At 35.9% G+C, this 24530-nt stretch overlaps 1 protein-coding gene and 1 long non-coding RNA gene across 13 annotated transcripts in view; one reads left to right on the forward strand and one right to left on the reverse strand.

The window, feature by feature from the left end:
* ABLIM1 (actin binding LIM protein 1) overlaps window positions 1-24530 on the reverse strand; it is a 217252-nt gene that overhangs the window by 81899 nt on the left and 110823 nt on the right. For all 12 annotated transcript variants that reach the window (XM_088131674.1, XM_025167016.2, XM_025167012.2 and 9 more), the window contains 4 exons: window positions 15978-16161; window positions 14133-14242; window positions 3897-4023; window positions 2730-2823 (listed from right to left, as the gene is read on the reverse strand). In XM_088131674.1, coding sequence (XP_087987800.1) covers window positions 2730-2823; window positions 3897-4023; window positions 14133-14242; window positions 15978-16161 — 515 coding nt within the window. The remainder of the gene's footprint in view (window positions 1-2729; window positions 2824-3896; window positions 4024-14132; window positions 14243-15977; window positions 16162-24530) is intronic.
* The window catches only part of LOC148213591 (uncharacterized), a 47551-nt gene that overhangs the window by 2445 nt on the left and 20576 nt on the right, over window positions 1-24530 (forward strand). Inside the window, exon 2 of the long non-coding RNA XR_015794272.1 lies at window positions 8827-8864. This is a non-coding gene — a long non-coding RNA (uncharacterized LOC148213591). The remainder of the gene's footprint in view (window positions 1-8826; window positions 8865-24530) is intronic.

Raw genomic sequence — 24530 nt, forward strand, 5'->3', positions numbered from 1 at the left:
TATATACCATAAAATAAATTCAGTATCTGTTTATGTGTATGTGGTGTGTATGTAGATATGTGGAACAAATATTAAAATAAGTGTCTCTCTATTTTCAAGAGTTTTCCATTCTCCAAGATGCTTGATTGTGATGAAAAAGGGATGAATAAGGGTGTTCTGTTCTGATCACAAATCCCTCTGGAGGACATTATCTGTACCTGAATCCCATACTCAACTCCCTTTTGCTCCCCATCATGGCATTTTACACAAATAACAAAAACTGTTTTCCGACTGCAGCTGCTTCCTGATCATTTTGTAATGCAACAATGCTCTAGATAAACAAATCAGAATGAGAGCAGCACAGAGGCCCAGAATTACAATGGAGTGAATTCACCCATCGGTTCCGTTCTCAGGAAGAAAGATTTGTTCCAAATTATCCCGCTCCTCCTTGAGATCCAACATTTGGCCAAAACTGAGCCACACCCTTAACATTTTATCTTTACAATTCCAAAAGATTTGGATCCAAGTAAATTAAGAAGTGACTCTTCCAAACTTTCCAGTAGTGAGAGAACAGTATTTTCCAGTATATCAAGAAAGGAGTGAAGATTTTTAATCGTGGCCCCTGACTGGGGAATGCACTCCCAATGGAAACACAACTGGCTTCTTTTCAACATCAGGTGAAAAACCTATTTGCTTGTCCAGGCAATTTAGACTAGTTTATTTCCACTGACTGATGTGTATTTTCTGTCTTCTTTCACTGTAGGTAATTTAAATATTCTGCACAGTACTGGCATTTTAAAACATTTTGCTAAACATTTAATACCTATTAAAATATGTTTATGTTTAGTATTAAGAGTGAATAAATTAAAAATTAAAAACAACAAATTACATCAATTGCCCTCCTTTATGTCTCAAAACAAAATTGTCTGTTTTCTGAAGTAAAGAAGTTTGTGTTTATATTATATTTAAAAATACTATGAAGGGGAAATTTTGGGAGGGGGGGGTTCCCCACAAGGTCACATTCTTTTCATACTACCTGCTCTAGATAACAATAGCCAACAGAAAAGATGCTGCTTATGGCTGATGTTACCTTTTTCCCCACTGACAAGTGTGCCACAATAGCAATAGTCAATGGCATATTTATACCATAAACACTAACAGTTCTTGTTTATCTCACTGATATTTATCAGCTTTTAATGAGTTTGTATAAAGTTGCTGCACTTCGTATATAAAACAAGCAGCAAAAGAACAAGGAAAGAACTGACACCTTTCTTCAAACATGTTATTTTTCTAGACAAATAGATGATGAGAAAGTGGTAATAAGTGACGCCTTCTGTTTGCCTTAGCGAGAATGTGGAATTTATTACATCGAGATTCCCTCAATCTATGCTCTAAGATAACAGAAAAATCCACTCTTTTCTTGCTTTAATGACGATGTAAGGTACCAAAAGGGATACCTGTTTGTTTAGATATGCAAACATTTCCTCCACTGTAAAAGCAGGAAGTCAGTTTATTACATCTTAGCAGGTCACAGTCCCTATGTTAATGTTATGGTCTCCACTGGACAGGTGATAATAACTTTAAAAGAAATTATGAAAAAAACCCAAAAACCTGCTACTTATGCAGTCTCCATCAATACAATTACTTTTCTTCCTTACAGAATCTAGTGCTGCCCTCTGGTGTTTACTTTTTACTATTATAGTACTGCTTACCACAACTTAACTGAAATATATTTATAACATACATTCAAATCTCATTATGGAGCCTTGAATAAAAACATACTGAGGAAAGCTTTTAAAAGTACACAAAGTTAGACAAACTTTTAAAATAATAAGTAGCCGTTATTTGAAAATATTTAAACATCTACTCCTACTAAAACCAAAATACAAATGATAAAAAAGTATATGGAATATTTGACAAATGCTTGCTCCTTAATTTGGAAATGAGTGGAACACATTTGGTGATTGTTTTGTTATTACAAACTTGTATCTCTGTACCATATTTAAGAGCAGAGGCATCCACAAGGCAGCAAGGAAGTCAGACTGCTAAAAGTAACATTAAAATTCAAGTACCTCCCTTTTCTACATGCATTGTGAAGTTGCCTCCATGCCCCAAGGAGCGGTTCTTGAAGCAGAGTCCTGCAAGAGGGCATTCAGTTGAGGAAGGTTGTCGTGAAGTATCTCCATTTTGCTGTAATAATGCCTCATATGTAAATTAACAGTGAAGACTGGAGGAAAAAGAATAGATGCTGGATCCCCCTACACAACAGTGTCCCCTCCTTTTCCTTCATCTGCTCTACACTGAAAGTTCTGGTCAGGCAGTGGTTGCTTCTGTTAGCTTTAAATCTTCCCACCTATTTTTGTATCAATTAATTCACCCCACTACACCTTGTAAGGAAAAATTGGACTGTTTATATCCAGATGACCACTACAAGGCAAAAAAAGAGTTATTTCACTGTGTCTTTTTGATGTTATCTAGTGTTAGTCAAGATTCTTGCAGGCCAGATATGCCAGCCTAAGATATGCCAAAGATATCTTCATTGTGTAAAGTCCTTGCTGCTCAGTGCTTCTGATGTCAAACAACATGTGGAGTTTTTCCAAAACATGAAGCCTTGGTCATAGTCTATTTACATTAAATAATATGTGCCTTTTCTTCCTTGTATAACATAAAAATACATATACATGCACATACATACATCTGTAAAATACAAATATATTAAACAGCTACACTTAATTTTGCATATTACTTACTTCTAGGACCTTCCCAGTGATGAACTGGTGACATGCTTCACATTTGACCCCAAAGAGAACTTGATAGTCCTTTTCACAGTAAGGGGCACCATCTCTGAATGTAAACCACAAGATAGGAATTAGCTTCACTAATACAGTGGAACCTCGGTTTACGAACTTAATTCATTCCGTGACTCTGGTCACACCCCGAATTGGTTGCACCCCGAAGCAAATTTCCCCATAAGGTTCAATGTAATTACCGTTAATCCGTTCTGGCGTGGAGGACAGGGAGGCAGCTATTGCTTGGAGGGAGAGTCCCCCTCCCTATGACCACGTGTCAGGGGTGGAAAATGGCCACAGACCACGTGTCAGGGGCGGAAAATGGCCGTGGACCACGTGTCAGGGGTGGAAAAATGGCCGTGGACCGTGTCACGGGAGGGAAAATGGCCGCGTATCCTGCTCGTATCCCGAGGCGGAGTTCGCAAACCGAGGTAAATTTTTGTGGCCGGAGCTGGTCGTAACCCGAAAAGTTCGTTAACAGAGGCGTTCGTAACCCAAGGTTCCACTGTATGTTATACACATTATTTTACATCCAATTCCCTTGGATGTCCTCATATTTTAGGTTGAACACAAGGCAGCTATTAATGATGGTGCACTCAGAAACATTAAAAACAGTTTCTTAGATTTCTCATCAGCTATATCCCACTGTGCACTTATTATTACCACTCAACATAAATGCATTTCTGACAGCCGAAGAATATACACATTAAGTGTTGGAACTCTGACAAATAAAATCCAGATTTAAATTTCTTTTTAGCCAGCAAACTCACTAAGTAACCATCTCTTGGCCTAATCTACCTTCAAAGAATGTTGTAATAAAACATGAAAAAGGAGGAACAGGAACAAGTAAGCTTATGCCTCTGTCAAAATCTGGTCTCAGCATTCTAAGAATATCTTACTACGTGTTTGGATGTGATGCCACATGAGGGAGGGCCTAACACACAAGCGTTTTCTTTCTCCATGATTCACATGATGCTTCCTTTATAGGAATGAATCCTGAAGGGCAAAGAAATTATTCACACCTGAATAAAGAGCAGGTATTTTGAGTCTTCTTTACGATAGTAAAGGATTTAAATGCCAGTTGTTTAAAGACCCCATCAAATAATTGTGTTTTCTATGTGGACTTACTTGCTGATGTATTCTCCAGTTAGGACCTTTGCACAGGCCTTACACTTGAAGCAGCCAAGATGCCATTGCTTGTCCAAAGCTAGCAAGGCTTGTCCATTTTTTATATCTCTTCCGCAGCCTGCACAATCTGCAAACAGACCAAAACACATATGTCAGAGTACTCAATTTTACTGATCTGTATTTACTGAGTCTTCCACTCCCAGATTAAGCCATGTATGGTCGTTTTAAAACAATTCAACGAAAAAAACTAGAAATTGATGCACAGATAATATTACAGATAGAGGTGTGTGTGTGTGTGTGTGTGTGTGTGTGTACATACACACAGACATACAGACAGACCTTTCCTTACAGAAGGATCCTCTATAAAAAGCAACAGACAATTTTATTTCACCTTTGCCTAATAATGATTTTAATTTCATATGCTGGTTTATCAATAATACTGATTGATTTTAATTTTGCATATAATTTCCGCATTTTAATTTTAATTTTGCATGTTCTGCATTTTAATTTATTTTAATTTTGCATATAATTTCTAGAAATAAATATATTTTCTTAGGAGGTTGACAATCCTGTTTTTCCCTCTCTCTTCTCATTGATCTTTACAAATTATCACATTTCAATCCTCTAGATGGCAGCAACATTCTAAATGTTTGTATAAAACTAGCAAAATAAGAGAGAAACATTAAAACTACCCAACATTTTATCATGATAGAGGTTTGATACGAAACGAAACAGTTCCCTTAAATAGATTCCGGTACCAGAATCAAGGGACTTCCTTTTCAGTTCCAAAGCATTTATTTTCCTATCTAATGAAAATGAGTGACCAGGAAAGGCAAGGTAAGCTAAAAATGTAAATATGTTATCTTTTAATGTTTTTGTTTTTTAATTATCTAGTTTTTGCCTCTAGCACTGATTTTTCCTGGAGGTTTCCTATACCATAACCAGGCTCCAACCTTGCATAGTTTTCAAGAAAGTTGGCTAGGTACCTTGAACTACTGTGATATTCAATTAAAAAAAAAAAATCAAATAATGGGTTGATCCAGAGTATGATGCTTAGAACAAACCCATCAAAATCAACAGGAGTTAAATTAGACATGACTAACTTGTCTCAGAGAACCAGTTTGGTATAATGGTTAAGACACCAGGCTAGAAAGCAGGAGACTGAATTCTAGTCCCGCCTTAGGCATGGAGCCAGCTGGGTGACCTTGGGCCAGTCCCTCTCTCTCAGCCCTAGAAAACAGGCAATGGCAAGCCAATTCTGAAATCTTGCTAAGAAAACTCCAGGGACTAGTCCAGGCAGTTGCCTGGAGTCAACATTGACTTGAAAGCACACACATACACACACACACCTTGCCTCAGTGAATTCAATAAATCTAATTGTAAGCATGATTTTTTAAAAATTTAATCCAATCAAGTTATGTCAATGAATGTTGGACTAGATCTTGGATGAGGGAGATTCTGGATGTTGTTATACTCCAACTCCAATAATCTCTGACTATTGGCTATTTTGCCTATGGATGCTCAGTAGTACAACATCTGTTTTGCATGCAGAAAGTCCAAAATTAATTCCCTGGTATTTCCAAGGAGGGCTGGGGAAGTTTCCATCCAAAACCTTAGAAAACCACTGCCAGTTAATTAAGTCATCGTTGAACCTGATAATACAGTGACATAATCCAATACGATTCTGCTCCTATTGGAGGAGAGACAAGCTCCCTACCCCTGGACCAGATTGTTATATTGTTCTTCTTAGGCTACAATCTTCTTGAAACATTTAAATACTGTTATCAACAGAAAGAATGTCAGACAAAAAGAATGGATTCAACCACTCATCAGAATTGCCAATGTGTCTTACTTCCTATACTGTATTTTAAGTTGAGTTGGATGAACCCTTAGTCTTCATCAAGTAGTACAGATCAGGTATCCTCAGATGCTCTTGATTCACAATATAAGCCTTAAACTGTCTATCTTTTAACTACACATGATTGCTCCAGGATAATTGCAATATGCCCAGTACTCTCTTTGATATAAAATCAAACAGCTCAAATGGCCCCAGGCAGTCATTCAAAATAAAAAATTTAAGTGTCTATGGTGTCTAGTTATAAAGCTTCTCTATGTTCTCCAAAAAAAAAAAAAATTCAAACATTTAAAAAAGGAAAAATAATCTAAACTTGAACAGTGAGTCAATATTCATCTGTCCATTTCAAAAATCCCCCTAAACTATGCTTCAAAAGCATAGCAATGTTCCTTTCAAGTCTTCTGCATTATAAAATCTTTGACAGGCAGATTTATCTCTAGAATAATAAATCTAAATTTTGTACCTTGCAAGCAAGTAAATAAAGTACACAAAAAAGAATAGATTATGATGCCCACCTACAAATTAGTCAAAAGGTTTTGAGAAGAGCTTTCAAATGCATAATTTAATGGTATGATAAATACTAGAGGCAGAAGCAGGAAGAAGGTCAGGGCACACAGGAGAGGGACACGAAACAGATTTGTACAAGATGTTATAACTAGTAGTAGTACATGAGTCTTGTTCCTTTTCCAAAAGGCCCAGTGCATTAGGGATCTCTAAGAATATGCTTGTTATTTAGGATGAAGGTAAAATGCCTTAACAACCACTTCAGGGTGACCATGGACCATCAACCTAACATATAACCACTACTGTGGGACTACCAAAGTGCAGATTACACATTCTGCCAGTTCCTCAATTATCAAGAGCCATCCATTCTCCTTGAAAATAGTAACTGGATTAGATTTCCTCTAAAAAAAATGTTCTTTGTTTCTATTTCTTGGTCACATATGAACACCAGGATTTAGTTTTAAAAGCAGATTGACAACATACTTTTAAAGTTATTAAACAACTGAAAGACTTAAACATAAAAATGACTTAAATAACCTAAAGTGGAAAAAAATATTATCCGTTCCGGTTTTTCAAGCTTTCGGCTTTTAGAGAACACTTTATTTATGAATACAGCAATGAATGAGCAATATTCACCACAAGAGCTTTGCTCTGAAGAATATGAGATGTGCTTTAGAGTGCACAGGTCAGCTTCCTACTAAACAACTATCAGAATCAACTGGGCCATTATCATGTGGAAACTGACTTCTGACAAAGAAAAAGGATTCTCCATGCCCTTATTTATCAGCATTGGAAAGATAAATACAAGTCCCCAATTTTTCCTTGTTCTGCAGAATTAATGTTATTAAAACTCTATGAATGAATGATTCTTGATGTTGATAGCTATAGATGATTATAATGAAATATGATTACCATTCACTGAAATGCTTACTGGAATACATCATAACAAATTAATTCACTGTAGAATGAAGGCTTTTCACTGAAGGTTAGGGAGCATCATACTATTCCTGTATGGTTTGGTAGACAGATGTTTTTTGACTCCCAAAGAGAGAATGATTGGTCCAAACACACTCAGCTGGTTTCTGTGCCTAAGGGAAGACTAGAACCTGGGTCTTCCCAGCCTAGTTATGCCCCTTAACAACTACACCACACTGGCTCCCATGTATGTAAATATGCCGTGAATATATGTCCTGTATAGGTTTTTTTTTTTTTTAGTTTTCATTTATTTCATTCTTGCTTTATAAATTTGTGTGTTGCTTATTTTTCTCTGTTTTTATAGTCAAGTAATAAAAGTGCACACACACATACACACTAGGCATAACAAATACTTCTCTGAACAGTACAAGGCTCTACAATCAATATGGTGGTCAACTATCAGTCATTAAAGCTTGTCTGTCACTACCTCAGGATTTAGTGAAATCCAGTTTGGAAACTATGCTTTTAGAGTAATCTTCTTCACCCATGATCTTCCAAATATATTCCATTTGCAGTTCCCAGAATTCCCTGTCAGCATGGTTTACACGAAGCAACTTGAAAATGTCAGGTTGGGGGAGGATGGTCTAAACAATTGTTTGATTTATTCATTTGTTACCAAGATTTCAAAGTTTGTATTAACCAGAAGTTGAAAAAAGCATTTCAGCAGATTCCTCAGAAGTGACTCCTTATCACCTTACACGTATCTCCTTTATATAACATAAAATAGAACTTTTAAAAATAAAATAGCAGTTAGAAATATTAACACTATGCAAGGAAATAACAGCATTACAAGGACAAGGCAAGACATGCTATATCTGGGCCACTTTTAAGCTTTTCTTTTCCCTTCCTCCTCCCCTTTTTTATTTTTATGCAAGGGTGTGTGAGAGAGAGTAAGCAGAGAAATAACTTCCACACAGTTGGCAAGCAAAGAAAAGAGAATGGAAGAAAAAACCTGGGTGTGTCATGTAACTGACAAAGTTAAAATAGTACAACCTGCAGATGTACAATCAGTTGCCAGCAATGATGTTAGCCGATGTAATCTTTTCAAAATAAACATATCAATGAACCTATTTTAAAGGGCACTACCAACAAATTTAAGACTTGAAGAAAATGAATATACCTATAGGTTGTAATAAAACCATGCCTATTGCCTAATTTTGAATGTTGGCTTCTCCCCAGTTTAATTGTGTAACTTTATGAACATTATATGACATAATCAGATCCTAGCTGCTGAAAGTAAACTGCATAGGAAGTTAATGGTACAGCTTCCCACACTTCATGGGAACAATTGATTAATGTCAGAAGGGGGAATTTTTATGCCCAAATCTAGGAAACAGCTGCAAATCCAAACCTGGCCTGATCTCCAATAGAAACAACATCAAATTTGCTTCCAAGATTTAGTTACTGTTGTGCCATTTCAAAAAATAAAATTTCTGGAAGACTCTGAGAGCACTTATTGAAAAAGAGAAAAAGTTTCTGATAGAGATGCCCCAAGTTACAGACTTGCATCTCTGTTGTGTTCCTTCAAAGCAGCATCTTTGCCAACAGAGCAGCACTGTAAATAGTAACATGATGCATTTTCCCTCTGCATTGCAGGTTACAAGGAGACCAAGACCAATAAAAATTGTTGCCAGGTAAGAGTTTTAGAGCTAATTCTTGAGACAGAGAGACGTGTGTGTGTGTGCCTGTGTACGCGTGTGCCTTTGTTAAAAGCCTTTCCATTTTCAATCAGTGAGCAAACTGGGATGGTTACCAAGATGATCCAAGCTTTGGCCTACAACAATGACTCAGTGTTCTTTCTAAAAGGACAAAAACCCTGAATTCTCAGGCTAATGGACAGAAACAATACAACGTTCTCATTTCCAAGGTTCTTTCACACTTGAAAGAAAAAAGAACAAATTTACAAAAGCCATGTCATGTTCACAGAAGCATATACGCTTCATAGAAGTTTCAAGAAGAAGAGTCAAAACAGCTTTGCAGACATGTAATATATTACAATACTGTGGGAAGATGGTATTTAAAAGGCAACTTGATTTAATTTATTTCCTCTGAACTGACAAGATGTGCCATTTTCTAGGCTGTTTATAGGTTGGGAAAAAGATAATAGGACTTGCTGACTAGAAACAATTTACAAGTTTCCTGTGTCTCAAGTAAATACGGTACCAACATTTCCAGCATTTTATAACAAAATGCGCAAACCATATTGAAGCATGGGACTAGCTTATCTAATGGATCACCTCCTTTTGGATGAAGTTGTATGTCATCTGGCAAACTTGTAAAATTTCAATTATTAAAAAAAATGAGGGTGGGCCTGGGCTGTGAAAACTTTGCCTGAAGTACTTTAATTAATCAATATATAACCTTCACTTTCCCTGGATGGCACAGGTATTGTGACTGATGAAAAAGAATCACTATAGTGCAGTGATCAGGGGGTTGGATTAGGATCAGGGAGACCCAAATGCAAGTTCACTTTCAGCTGTGGAATCTGACTCGGGGATTTTGGGCCATCACTTTCTCTCACTCCAAACTACCATACAGGATTATTGTTGTGGGGAAAAAATGAAGGGAGATCCAAGTCCTATACAAAACCACATATAAATGTAACATGAATTTAACAGATAACAACAACACATTCTCACATTAACGTTTTGCATACCATGCATAATTTTCTACATCTCTATCACTTCCTCCTACTTACTGAACTACAAAACTCTAAACATAACCTTTCTTAATCCCAACAGCTCAAAACAAAATATTTCTTAGTTAGTCTGCTGTCCATTTCTGAATCTTAATCAGCTCTGCAATATCCGCTTTGAGATATGACGGCAGAAACTATGTATAGTATTCCCAAAATGGTTGGACCCAGAATGCTTGTACCATTTATAGAGAGATATGATGATACTGTTAATTTCTGAACAATTTACAACATGAAATTTATCTTTTTCATGGTAACCTTGAAGGGGTTACCATGGGTCAAGGTTTTGATTAAGACATCCCATTAAGGAGTAAAACACTGTCTTTTGTCTGTTCTCTTCAATCTTCCTCCTTGAATGTATTAGTTCACAATAAGTACCCTACATCTTCAGTTGTCAAGACATACACAAATAATTGGTTTCTTCAATATTCCTTTCTTCTTCCAAAACTCCTTTAACTTCAACAGACTGGTCACCAACAAAGGTAAATTCCTGCTTTGGTATATTTAATTTTTTTTTTTTTTTACTTAAATCCTTCTCTTTCCTGCTTCTCTTTCACACAGCTGTTTTTTGAGAAATGGTAATAACTGAGATGTTTTGATACTAGTAATTAATGTCTTCTGACTCCCATCAATCTAAACAACTGGATGGACAATGGAGTAACCCTGAAAGAGATCTAGACTAGAGCTTGGTACCATCTGTCCACTTTCATTTTTTTAGCTCCTTCTCCTAAAAAGACTGTTTATCATTACCATGTTCATTCTTTATTCTCTCTCTCTCTCTCATTCAGGAGCTACAACTTATCCCATAAAATGTATGACGCAGCTCATAACTGTATTGTCACTAGGTGGGGCCATGGATCTGGCTTGATTCATTACTTCCGTCTAACCTAGTCTTATTATTACTTATCATGCCTTTATTATTTTATTATATAATTTTATAAGTAACTCAAGGCAGTACCTAATACTCCTTCCTCCTATTTTCCCTACAACAACAACCCTGTGAGGTGAGTTGAGCTGAAAGAGAGTGACTGGCCAAAGTCACCCAGTCAGCTTTCATGCCTAACCATGTCCTGGTTTCTAGCCTTGTGCCTTAACCACTAGACCAAACTGGCTCTTATCTAGTCTTCTCTTTTCCCAATAAAAATGATCCAGAACTATGCCAGTTCTCCAATCTTTCTTTAATGAAATACAACATGACTCTGGCTTTTTCTCCTTAAGCCATACCCTTTTTGAACTAAAAAGACACATTGAGATTATAGCAATAACATCACAGCATGTAAGGTAATCCTCACTTAATGACCACAATTGGGACCGGAATTTAGGTCGCTAGGTGATGTGTTCGTTAAGCGAATCATCATGTGACTAGACCTGATTTTATGACCTTTTTTGGGGTGGTTCTTAAGTGAATTTCCCAAGGTCATTAAGTGAATCATGTCATTAAATGAATCATACAGTCATTAAGTGAATCACACAGTTCCCCAATGATTTTGCTTACTGGACGTTGGTTGGAACGGTCGCAAATGGCGATTACATGACCTTGGGATGCTGCAACTGTCATAACTTTGGACATCATAAGTCATTTTAGAGCCATTGTAACTTCAAACGGTCACTAAACAAACAGTCATTAAGTGAGGACTACGTGTATCCCCAAAACAGAGTTAGGATCTCAGTCTTACAAGTCTTTAGGGAATCCCACAAACGCAGGAAAAAAAATTAACATTAAGTTTACTTGATCCTTCTGTAACACAACGTTCTATCTCAAAGTTTCAGATGCTTATTCAGTGACATTCTCCCAAAAATAAGCCTGTAGGTGCAAGACAGTTCTTATTATCTGGCATAAAATTTCCTGCTTTCCCAGACTTCAATTGGACCATTTACAGCACAAATGCTTCTCTTTTCAATAGAAAGGACAAGAGGATTCCATTAAATTTATTTCAAAGCAAAGTATGTTTATATTCATAGCAGATATAATACATTATACCCTCAATACCCAAACTTGTTCTCATTACATCAAAACTGCTCTATCTAAAGTTATAACATTCTAAAATTTTTGTTTGGAAAATATTAGAATATGCTTTTGTGCCAGTACTGTGTTTCCTTAGAATTTCTATACTGTTTTGTTAAAAGGAACTCTAGCTGTAATTACAGACTGTAGCAGACAGATGTAATAAGAATGTAATGTGAGTTATTCAATGAAATGTTACATAAGAACCCCAAGCCTATGGAGTTTCTGATTTGTGATTTTTAAAATGAATGAAAGGCACACCTCCATTTATTTCTACTTCAGGTAACTTAATGGAGAAATGTATCTGTTTTAATGTTTTCTCATAGGAGAGAGTCTTTTTGATGTTTCACTGCATTGTTCCCACAAAAGAGGACATCTTGCAGGATTTAAAAAGACTCAGTTGAAACATGCAAATATTCTCTCCAGGGCCTGTAAAAAAAAAAATGCCTGAGGGCCTTTAAGTTGATTTATTCTTTAAAGAAAAGGATTTTGGAACTCTCCAAAGAAAACAAGAATATTGGTCCAAACAACATGCAATCACATAGAGGAGATGACTGTGTCCCTTGGTCCCAGCCACAATGTTAAGTTCCCCATTATTCATGCCTTAGTGACATTGTCTATAAAAAGAATTCTGCAATACATATGTAAGCTCACCTTGTTACTTGGAATGATGTGCAGTTATAGATGGGCAGGACTAATATAGAACATGATGTGTGTTTCTTTAGGGATATATCTATATGAACACGCGCACACACACAGAATAGTCAGTTTAAAGGAGGAAGACACAATTGACAGCAAGCCAACATTAGTGAAAGCAAGAAGTCAGTTCCACGTTTTAGACAACAGCTCTAAAAATATGGCACAAAATCCATTTGCTATATCTGGTGGAAAGACATGTTTAAGTCTGTGGAATGTGCTTGACCAAGAATGATATATGTGGAGTCCTTGGGGTTCTCTGAGCTTGGTTGTTTTCTTACAAACATTTCGTTACCCAGCTAGGAAACATCTTCAGTGCTAGAATGGAATAGTTCAACACTGAGCTGCACATATTCTCTTCTATTAATGATATATGTATGCACCTATAGACAAGCGATCGTTACCTTTATCAACGGAATACATTATTTTACAGGCACTCAATTTTAATAAGTAGCTATTAATTCACATATATGTATGTATGTATGTTCTGCCCTTGTGCCTATGTATATACACAATACATTGATGGAGAGGAAAAAAAATGTCAGCTGCAGTTGGGCCACCCAGGTTAAGAAGGTAGGGAAGAGAGGCATTGCATGTGTCTATAGTTGTTTTTTGGCCTATCTTCCTTTTTGTGGGAAAATGATTTAATTCAGTCTTCCCTTCAGGTAATTTGCTACATGCCTGAAGTTTTCCTTCCAAAGAAATATTTATTATATATTAAAGAAGACACACAAGACACACACAGAGACACATGTTATTTACTATTGAGGAAATAAAATAAAATAAGATTAAATTAAATTAAATTAAAATTAAATAAGCAAAAAGGTCTGTGTAGAATTTGGATTCAAATACATCCAGGAGAAAGTTGGAAAAAGAAAGAGCTTCTAGACCAGTTACATCAAGAAACATACCCATTAACCAATTTAGCCTGTTTTGAAAACTCTCTGGCAAATTCGACATCTTCTCATCTAACATCCACAACTAATATAATCTTAACCTCCTTCTGCTTCTCTTAAATATTTCCCTTACCAATTTTCTTAAAAGCAAGTAACTACAGAACAGAGATATCTTATAAATGGGTTTTACTTCTGAATAGGAAACATTTTTAAAGCAATTACCTGAAACTCTGAAAATGTTGTAGATGCTATTTTAATACACATATTAGTGCTTCTAATGTTTCCAACAGGTCAAAACTAGAATAACATAACCTCTGAATATTTGTCAACAAAAGAATTTGATCTCTTTTGAATGGCAAGAATCACACTGGATCTCCTTAAGGGACATATGCACAAAGTAATTTCCCCAGATGCATAAACAAAAAAATAAAAAGCAGTAGGCTGGATAGGAAAGGGGAGATTGCACAAATTCAGATTTCTAGAATGCAAACCCACCTCGCAGCCAAAGTCAGCACTACACATTAGAGTAAAGTAGCAGCACAAAATAGAAATATAGCCATTGAGGCTTTGGAGCTATTTTGGCATTTAGTAAAGATGATGAAATACTTACTACTGGAACTGGAGAGTTCTTTTGGACTGGATGCCATTGGTTGGGCACACATTTGACAGAGACAGTCTCTTCCATTAAAGGTAACCCGGTCTCCTGGTGGAAAAGGACGCCTGGGAAACAAAAGAAGCACTTCAATGCAAGTGTATCTCTGGGGTTTCATTATCTTTCTCAGCTCTTTTCTGTTGTTGCCACTGGTATAAATCAATATCTTGCAGGAAAAAGGGCCAAAGCATGTTGAAAATGCAGTACTGGCAAAGCTAGGCATTTGGAGAAAATCCAAACACTAAATGTACCTCCATAAGGAAAAAAAATGATGCTAGAAGAAATTGACCAATACATTTTTATTTCAGAAGGTTTGCTTGTTTAAAAAAGCCCGGGCCTTTATCAGCATTGTCATTAGGAAATGAAGCCTGCTTATTAGTGGTTTGAGTGCTCATGTGAAAATAAATATTTAGAAATTTCCGTTACTTTTTTTTCACAGAAAGTGTATGTTGATTAGATAGCTCATTTTTTTGGCAATCAATGTAAGCAACAAATCCCAGAATTTAAGCAGTTCTTGGTCTTCTGGACAATCAGAGAGCAGCATTGAGTATTGTATTCTACAAGAATGCGGCTACTGGACACTATACTGTGTGTTTCATTACTCAGAGCAAGCTGAGCTACATTTCTTTAGGAAAAGGATGAGTTGATTAAAACTAGATACCAAAGGAATGAACAAGTCCTGCAACTACCGTGAAAAAAATTAAACCAGAAATTCTGGCATGAGGCAGTTTCAGCCTTCAACAATAGCAGTAAAGATCCAGTTCTTCAGTCAGTAGACAACAGATAGGAATAGGAATATCTGCCTTATAACAAGTCAGACTAATGGTCCATCTAGCTGTCCATTACATCGATTGATTAGCTAAAGCTCTCCAGAGTTTCAAAGAACTTTTTTTCCAGTGCTATCCAGACTCTGTGGGAGGGGAAGGAGGACAATCCTCCTGGACACCCCATGGAGATGAGCTCCATTCAAAGTATATTTAAGTATGTGCAATTATCACACAAATAAATACATTTTCCAAGGCACTGATGTTTATGAGTGAAAATGTAATCCCAAAAGATACTTCAGTATTTTGATATTACAGATGCAGAGTGTAGCGAGAAGAAAGGGAGGACCAGAAATTAACATTCAGCCCCTAGAATTCTCAGAGTCTTAAAAGGCCTGACACCCTCGGCATTTCTAGAAAGTGCTCTAACACAGAGATATGGTCTTTCCTCTGAACGACTGGTGAGAACCATATAGTCCTCCAAATCTTATGGAAATTCAAAGCAAATCATTCTTGACCATTGACCATGCTGGGTAGGGATGATCAAATCCAATACTTTGTTTCTTTATCTTGACCCAAGGAGAAACAGCCAGAACCCAATCTTCTCAAGATGTCTTCCATTTAAATACTAGTTAAAGCAAGAATTACATTGCTTAGTTTCTGTTTCCAGGTAAGATTAGGTGTATTGAGGATTACACCAATATTTAACCTTTACAAATGAGTAGCGAAAAAATGAAACACCACAATGAATTTATTGGTCTTCTACTTCAGGGATAAAAGCATATATTTTAAAAAATCTGTCTAACTCTTCCATGGGGAGAAATGGTAGAACAGATTTCAGCAGGAGAGGATTACCACTGCTCTTCCATGCCTCTTTACCATTTATATAAATGTTACAATATATGTACGTATGTCTGTATACACACACCCACACACACATATATGTGTATATTTATCAACATTTCAACAAAAATCAAGATTTTTTTTTGAACGTTTTTTGTTTTCTTTAGTATTTATAATCTTTAAACAGTTGACTTACTTGCACATAGTGCAGGCAAAGCAGTTGGGATGATAGGTTTTTCCCAGAGCTGTTACAACTTCTCCTTCCACAAACTCCCCACAGCCATTGCATCGGGTCCCATACATCCGCTGGTAATCCACAGTACAAAGGTATTCTCCATTCTTAATGAAAAAGCCTCCTTGAGCCAAATCACACCCGCACACTGTGAAAATACAAAAACCAACCAAGAACAAATCAGTTTGAATATAGAAAAATACAGCCATTCATAAGACTTGATGGAACACAGTTTGTTCCCGTGTTAGTTTCTGGAAGCCTACATAGCGAGGTTGGAAAGAAGAAAAGAAGAAAATTAGAAGATGGCAAAGAGGTCAGGAAATTTTAAAAAACCATACAAATAAAGTAATAAACAGAGACGGTTGATGAACGAAGCAGGCAACAAGAAAGGCATCAAGATGGTTGTTGGAGACTAGTTGCTTTTATAAATAGAAAGCATTAAAAAAAGAGAAAATAATTAGAAGAAAAAATAGCATAAATAATGGACCAAAGGAACAGCGGTCTGTTTCTAAACCTGCAGCTGTGACTAAACTAACACAGAATAAACATCAGATTTGAAACCAGGTTTTCCTTCATAGTTCCCTCAATTATAAACGAAATCCTTATATAGCTGTTTAGTTTGGGAATTCACATGTTTCTTCCTTAAAGGAAACTCAAATATATTTATTCATTGTTCTGTTTAAACTGAATGTATAGATACAATGAATGTTTAGCTCATATAGAATGAAGTTCTATCAAAGGAACCATACACTTAATAAGGGCCAAAGATACATGATCTTGAAGAAGCCATCAGCATATATGATGGCACCAACTTCTAAATACTTATTTGCACATCAGCTTGAAGAAAAGTAAACCTAGCTCTGCTTTATATTCTCTTTTATTAGCTTTATCTTCAAATAGTTTATGGTACAAATAAACATAATTGCAGAAATAATTTAAAAATCCTACTGAAATTGCCATACATTTCCTCTCTCTCTTAATATTGCTTGCAGAACAAAATCAACAGAAAAAATCATCTCTCATGGCTTAAAATCTAATTTCAAGCACACCATGAAGTTGCCTTAGTTGAAATAAATTCATCTGGCTGACAGTTACTTACTATTGAAATGTAACATTTTTATACATTGTTAACTTATCTACTACATTTAGTTTGATAGGCAGCACAGTGTCATACTAGGCAGGTTAACACAAAACAGTAAGTTATAAAGTTGTTTATTTAAATTTGGTTTAATGTGCTATACACTGTGGTTTGTTCAACAAGCCACTGGTATAGAAATCCTGGTTCAGATATGGCCCAGATCACTGTGCATAGTGAATTTCTTGATTTTTAGCCTTTTTTATTTCTGCAGTGGAATGACTGCTTTATATTCTACTCACTCCAGCATATGAGTCACAAATGCAGCATCTCAAGGTTAAAAGATCACACATTTGCAAAAGCTTTTTTTTAAAAAAAAAAAGAAAGCCGATACATGATATAATCCTTTCTTTAGTTGTTTCTGGAAATGTTGCATGTGGAGCCAACAGTATTCCAGTAAACAAGTACATAAATAAAAAAGAAAATTAAGAAATAAATAAGATTATTTTAAGTAAATGAGGTTTACAAGCTTTACAAATGCTGCAAAGTAGGAGAAGACACACTTCTGACTTTTCCTCTGGAGCATGCCTAGCCTTTCCACCCAATATGCTACAGAAGAGAATAGCTTTCCAATGGGCAGAAATAAAAGGAACGTATGCTCCAAGTGGTCTACAAGACAATGGCATCTGGATTCACTGTGCAGAGACTCAGAGTCACTGGGAATCTTTCTCTGAGATCTCCAACTGCTAAACAAAGGATCTCTTCTCAGGATTGCTAGGCCAACTCTAAGAATGCTCTAAGAACAGCATTCACAATTCAGTTGCATAACTGCATAAAACATCACAAACTTGAAGCAATCTAGAGCATTCCATAGTTACTTATTACCATACATATAATAACACACACAGGGCATAGCCTATGCATTTATACATTTAAGTTCAAAAACACTTTGCTCTAGGAAGTGTAATGTTAACCTAGGTCAGCATTTGCTGCAAAATAATTTAGCGATTATAAATGATAAGAAATTCAGAGAGCCTCATGTTTCTCAAACTAGATTAATCATATGGGACTCTGATGTTATCACTTTGAAGTCTTTGCCACACCCAACAGATTTTCTTCTTGGACTCAATTAGCCAGAATATCAGCATAAAAACTTTGGCTTCACAAGTCTTAAGTACTGATCAATGTTAAATTACATTTTCTAAGTGGATGGAAATACAGATTACTTATGAGGTGCTTTCTTTTCATTGGCTCACTAATTGCTATGTCCCTACTGTGGCTAGAAAGGCTAGATGGAAGTAGTCCAAATTGTATACATCCTTGGGTTGGGAAATCCCCATTTAGCACAAGTGTGAGTTCCATGCTGTTAGCAGGGAATTCAGCGCTCCTGCTTTCTAAAATGTATGTTCCAGGAACTTTCTTAAGTAGCTTACTGTGTAAATGTGGATAGTAACTCCAAATTTATAGCAGACAGCCAACATACAGTACTACAGAGCTGAATGTACCTTCTTCCTACTCTTTTCCTTAAGCTTGAATGATACTTTAACACCATGTCCTGCATTCAGTTCAAATTAAGTTCAGCTTTAAAATAGAAAAGATTTCACTAGAGCACACTGGCAGCAGCATTTTCCCCTAAATGCTCGTTCCATTTCAGTGTTTTACAACTGGCTGGTGTTACTTTTCAAAATAATTAATATTTCACAAATGGCACATGATTTGGGAAGTACAGCACATTACCTTTGTTTTTAACATTTCTTAGAGTTGGGCAGTTCCTACAAGCAATTTGTTTTCTTTCCAAATGCAGAAAAATTTGGGGCTTTTTCTTTGGGAATAAAAATGTTGTGTTGTTGTTCATTAAATTCACAATAAGTACAATAACAATAACAACTACTAGTAGTTGCCATCCAGCAGATAATGAAGAAAACAGTCCATGAAAACCAAGGATGTTCTGAAGAATGCATCAACATGATCTTGATCATCCATCATTATTTAATATAAGTTTAATGTATGACTGAGAGCCCAGATCAATTAGGGAAGAATGACTTAAAATTATAGGTAGATCTTTGTTCTTCTGCTAATTAGGTACTGGAGATCACTGGAAATTAAAAGTTATTGAAATACAATCTTGGTTAGAAAGGTAATAATCTGTGAATTTTGTATTAAATGATGCTCTTAGTATATCCCATTTACAAAATACATGCTAACAATGCTATGTGCACTTCAACATTAGAGCTGAAAAATCCAACAAAATGGTAAAAAGTTGTGTATCAAATATGATTCTAGATCTTTAAAAGGAGTTTTAACTGAGAGTGAAATAAATGAAACAGCATGGCTGTACACTGACAATGTAAAGGTCTTTTGGTATACAGTATTAAAGCTATTTTCAACCTATCATTGTATTCAAGAGAAATTTCTTGAATGCAATGAACATAGTCATCTAGTTCTAATAAGTAAATATAGTAGTTTGAATCAAACCTTGGTATAACAAAAATCATTTGACAATTAGTAGCTCAAAGCCTAAATACAAACATTGTTCAGTGACAAATCATGTGTTTTAATTGTCTGTAAACAAAGATCCCAGATTCAATTAGTTCTGTGTCTCTAGGCAGACATGGGAACCACTCCTGTCTGATACTATGGAAAGTTGCTGTCAGCATGATGACCTGACTAAATACAAGGCAGTGTCTTATGAATTCAAGATATTATTTTGGATCACAATTCCTAAAGGTCATTTGGACTGCTCTGCATCTTTGCTGAGTTTACTATAATAGGAGAAATAGGTATCCATACTGAAATAAGAGATGTATAACACTTGCAATTTTGGAATGTATTTTCCTCAAATCTCCTGAGCAAGCAGCAGCAAGCTATAAATGTTACCTTTACATTATATCACTATGTTACATTATATTACCAATGGCAGCATTATCCCTATCTATTTCAGTTACAAGTCCACATAACAAATAACTTGAAAAAATGTTACTTAATTAAAAACTGCAGTAAAATTGAGAAAAAAAGATCCATTTCTAATTTCCAATTCTCCCATAGCACTATTATTTCTGAACCACTTAATATATCCATTCTTCAACGTATGGTCTCTCCTCAGTTTTATTAAAGTGATTTCTACTAATTACTATGGGCCTCTTATCTAAAAAAAACAGGCTCCTAAAGACGCTACAGGTAGTCCTTGAGTTATGACCATTCGTTCACCATTTGATGGTACTGAAAAAATGGACTTATGACTGGTCCCCGAAGTTTCAGCCATTGAAGTGCCCCCGCAGTCACAATCTGGGTGCTTGGTAACCTATTCGCACTTATGGTCAGTTGTCAAGCACCCCACAATCATGTGATTGCCATTTGCAACCTTCTCTGCCAGTTTCCCACAAAAAAGCCAATGGGGAAGCCAGCAGGAAAGGTCATGAGTTGCTTGGGTAAGTCTCCGCCACCCACCCCGGCCTTTCTCCATTCGTTCGCATGCACCGCACCCTCCTTCCCCCCTTCGCTCACATGCAGGAGGAGGAATGTGAGGCACTGATGACTGGCTCTATCAATGAGTCTAGCAACAACTGAAGGCAAAAGTCTTATATTCACAGCAGCTACACCAAATTTTAGGTTCCTGAATTTCTATTCAATACAATCAGTAAGTCACTTAGAGGATTACATTGCCATACAAAACAAGGTCAATCAATTCATGTTTCTTAAGCAAAATACTGCTGAGTAAAATACTACTGTTAATACAGATTTTGAATTCTGAACAATTTTAAGTTTTGGATATACACATAGAACAGTGACAGAGCAGTTTCTAGTGACTCCAATATATGTTTCTTGTCAGCATCCTGTTGGCTTTGAATATAAACAAGCAGCCGTAGATTCCTTAAAGCAACTGTTCCTCCCTGGAATCATGTGGGTGCCTTTTGCAGCTGGAGCACGATTTTGGAGAAAAATAACTTATATGGTTTGGAGTTGTAGACAGTATCATATATACACCTACACACGCTCTAAAGCACGTTTTTGTCTTTGAATCTGAAATGCTGCACAGCCATATTATTTGTATCTCTCCAAAAACAGTGCACGCTCTACATGGGAATACGTCTGTCTTCAACAAAAGCACATTAAGAACTGTTGAACTGAAATAGCAGACTTCATACACAAGGCAACAACTGAATACATTTCAGATTCAGTTTTGTACTCCACACATGGTTCATCTTACAGTTAAACATATCACTGTTGTGTTTCAAGTTCAAATGTTCAATTGCTACTTCTGACCTCTTCATTCATCGCTCAAAATTTGAAAAAAAATTAACTGAATCAAAGAAGCACTACTAAGGTTAGACTCTTCTCATAATCATGTCAGCAGTTTGATTTCAGTCCCTTGTCAGGCACTGTTATAACACCAGCAAGTGGGAATTTCTGGTTTCCTCCAACTTATGCACTAGTGTACTCTTGTTTTTCACTCAACATATCCAGTAAGAGCTCAATTTTAAGCAATTTCTCTTCTTCATCTGAAACATACATACCCAGTAACAATTTTAAATTTAAGTTATGTAAATTTTACCTTCCCTCATATTTTGCAGGCAAATCTAAGTGTAAGCCAGTACTGCTTTCCTAAAGAGACTGGAGCTTTTTCTTTTTATATTTTTGAGCTAAGATAGAAGTTGAGAGTTTTGTAAGACATACAGAATCCCTCACTATTTATCTTTGCATTTATTTTTATTTTTTAATGTCTTATTGATTTTACTGTAATTTCTTTGATTGTTGTGAGCTGCCCAGAGTTGTTGAGAGTCAGGCAGCATAAAAGTTTAATGAATTATTTTTATTATTCCTACAGATCGAAGCTGCTAGGAACTGTAGTTCAACATTTGGAGAGCTAACTTACCTAACTTTGAATTTAAGCAAAACAGATTATTTATAGCCTGAAACAAAAAGTAAAGTTAGCTCACACGTCTCAAAGAGTCACAGTTGATTGAACGTCTTGTCTTTCTGATACCTTTTCCGTCTGTAATAAAAAAGTATTTCCTCCTATACAATATGACATGAACCACAGAGATTGTTAACATAGGAAACTGGATTTCTGTGGAAGGTAAATTCCTCAGACCACAGAGAGACATTACTGCTTACAAATCATAATATATTTTCTTGGAATGGGCTCTTCTGGGTCTTCCATATTATTCTCAGATCACATTACAGCGCAGGGCTCTTCACTGGCATCCTATTTTGACCCAATACAGAGTTTAAACTATGGGTGCTTATGTTAGAACCTCTCATCGCAAACTCCCCAGGATCTGTCTGCCCTTATTACTCCCAACCATCCTGCTCATTCTTTGTGTTCTGCTGAGCAGGGCCTCACTCCAGGGTCCTGATCTCCAATCTCTGGGCCTTTAGGAGCCTAGCCCCACAACTATAAACTCAGCTCCTTTCTTTCCTTTTTCTCTAAGGAAATGTAATGTCTTTTAAAAGGCATTTAAAGGTTTTTAAAAAAACCTTTAAAGGTTTTAAAAAACCTTTAAATTAGTGTAAGGTCTACTATTACCTTACCGTTATAGGTCAACAATTGTTTGATGTAAATTATTTAATTATTAAATAATAAAAACAATCTTTTAGGCTACAAAATAATCATTCATTATCATTGTAATTCAGAAAGACTACACCTAGAATACAACATGCTGCGTATCAGAATATCCAAGGGAAAGCAGTTTCACTTGTAGATGTGGCAATACCAAACAACAGTAGAGTAGTTGCAAAGGTATTGGAAAAGACTGTAAAATATTGGGACTTTATAAATGAAATACAGAGGTTATGAAACAAACCAGCAAAAGTTTTCACCATAGTTACTGCAGCTTTAATAGAGTTGTTAAAAGAATTGAAAAAAACTAGTTATTCAACTTTACAACCTTCAGCTTACAAAACACAGCTGTGCTTGAAACCACATAAATGTTATGGCAATAGCTGGACAATACTTAGGCTTTGGAATAAAGCCTGAAGTGATCTTAAACCACCCACATTGGCTGAGCATTCTACAGGAGAGAATACATCATCATCATAACCATCTAATTTAGGTAAATAATGAGTTGGTGATTCTGACGCACTTGTGGCATGAAAAAAATCTGATCACAAAAAGATATCATAGATTAGGCAAAAAATAGGATTACTTAACAGAACAATGTGGCAGCTTCCTCACTTGCCATCCCAGGATTTTCTACATTCCTCCACATTCCATCTCCTGAATCTAATTATGGCCATCTAATGCAGCAGTGCAGTAGATCAGAAAATGTATAGCTTTATAAAAATATTGTTCTATTGTGTTCATAAATTCTCCTATAACAAGATTAAATGAGTCATTGTGGTGCCAGACAGTCTGCCCACAGAAGAATTTATTCAACAGGAAACTACAGTATTGGATATAGAAAGGTAAGTTTCTTCTGATAAATCTACCAGTAGAGAAGAGTGTGTGTGTGTTTATGTGTATAGGGATGCGTGTTTGTATAATATGCTAATCTGTGTGTGTGTCTATAATATGCTTCTTGTGATGATAGCCATAAAGGTATTTTCAAACACAATCTAGATTTATATCTATTTCAAATTCTCAAAATGGCACGTCCAATAAAATGATTTTTGAAATCTACATTAACCTTAACTTTGTCATACCATAAATACCTATGCCACCAAATCTCAAATCATACTCTTCCAAGCCCAGTAACCTTCTCCTATGCTAACCATAGAAATGAATGTGAAATTCTGCCCTATGTCTGCAGCTGGGTAATCATTACTGTCTAGCTATTGCTGCCTTCTGTGCCAATTAATGAAAGTAACCCATGACTGATTTAGGCCTGTTGAACACTCAAAAAACCTTCAGCACCCATTGGCAAATCCTAAGATGTAGCAGGATTGGGTCAGCTAGTGTGACTGAGAACATTCACAGTTAATTGTAAGTTATAATGAATATGTCATTCAAGTACATCCATATATATAAATGCTGTTACATTATGAACATTGTTCAGGAAGCAGCTGTTATGACAATACTTGTATTATACTCTATATCCAATAACCACTGTTAGAAACCAGATACTTTTCTATACTAATGATTACACTAATTTTCTTACATTAATGTCCTATTTATGCCAAGTATTTCTTGAACCAAAGGTAGACTGTTCATGTAATGATATTCTATTTTGCCCAGAGAAACTATAAAACAATGAATATGATTTTTTTCTCTTAGCAACAGATCTGTTTTCTGCTTTAACAAACTCAAAAAAACAACAACAAACAAACCAAGTTTTACAGGTGCTGATAAACACTAACCATTAACATCATCCATTTATAGAACTGCAGAAATAAAACTAGCTTGACATTCCACAATTTAGAAACATATGCACTGTTAGTGGAAGTGTATACTTTTGCTGTGAAACTGCAATTAATTAAGTTTGGGTAGGCTTTACAATTTATAG

Source organism: Python bivittatus, unplaced genomic scaffold (genome assembly GCF_059951505.1).
Source record: "Python bivittatus isolate LINGU-HERP-01145 unplaced genomic scaffold, Pbiv_v1 ctg000980_np1212, whole genome shotgun sequence".
NCBI lineage: Eukaryota > Metazoa > Chordata > Lepidosauria > Squamata > Pythonidae > Python > Python bivittatus.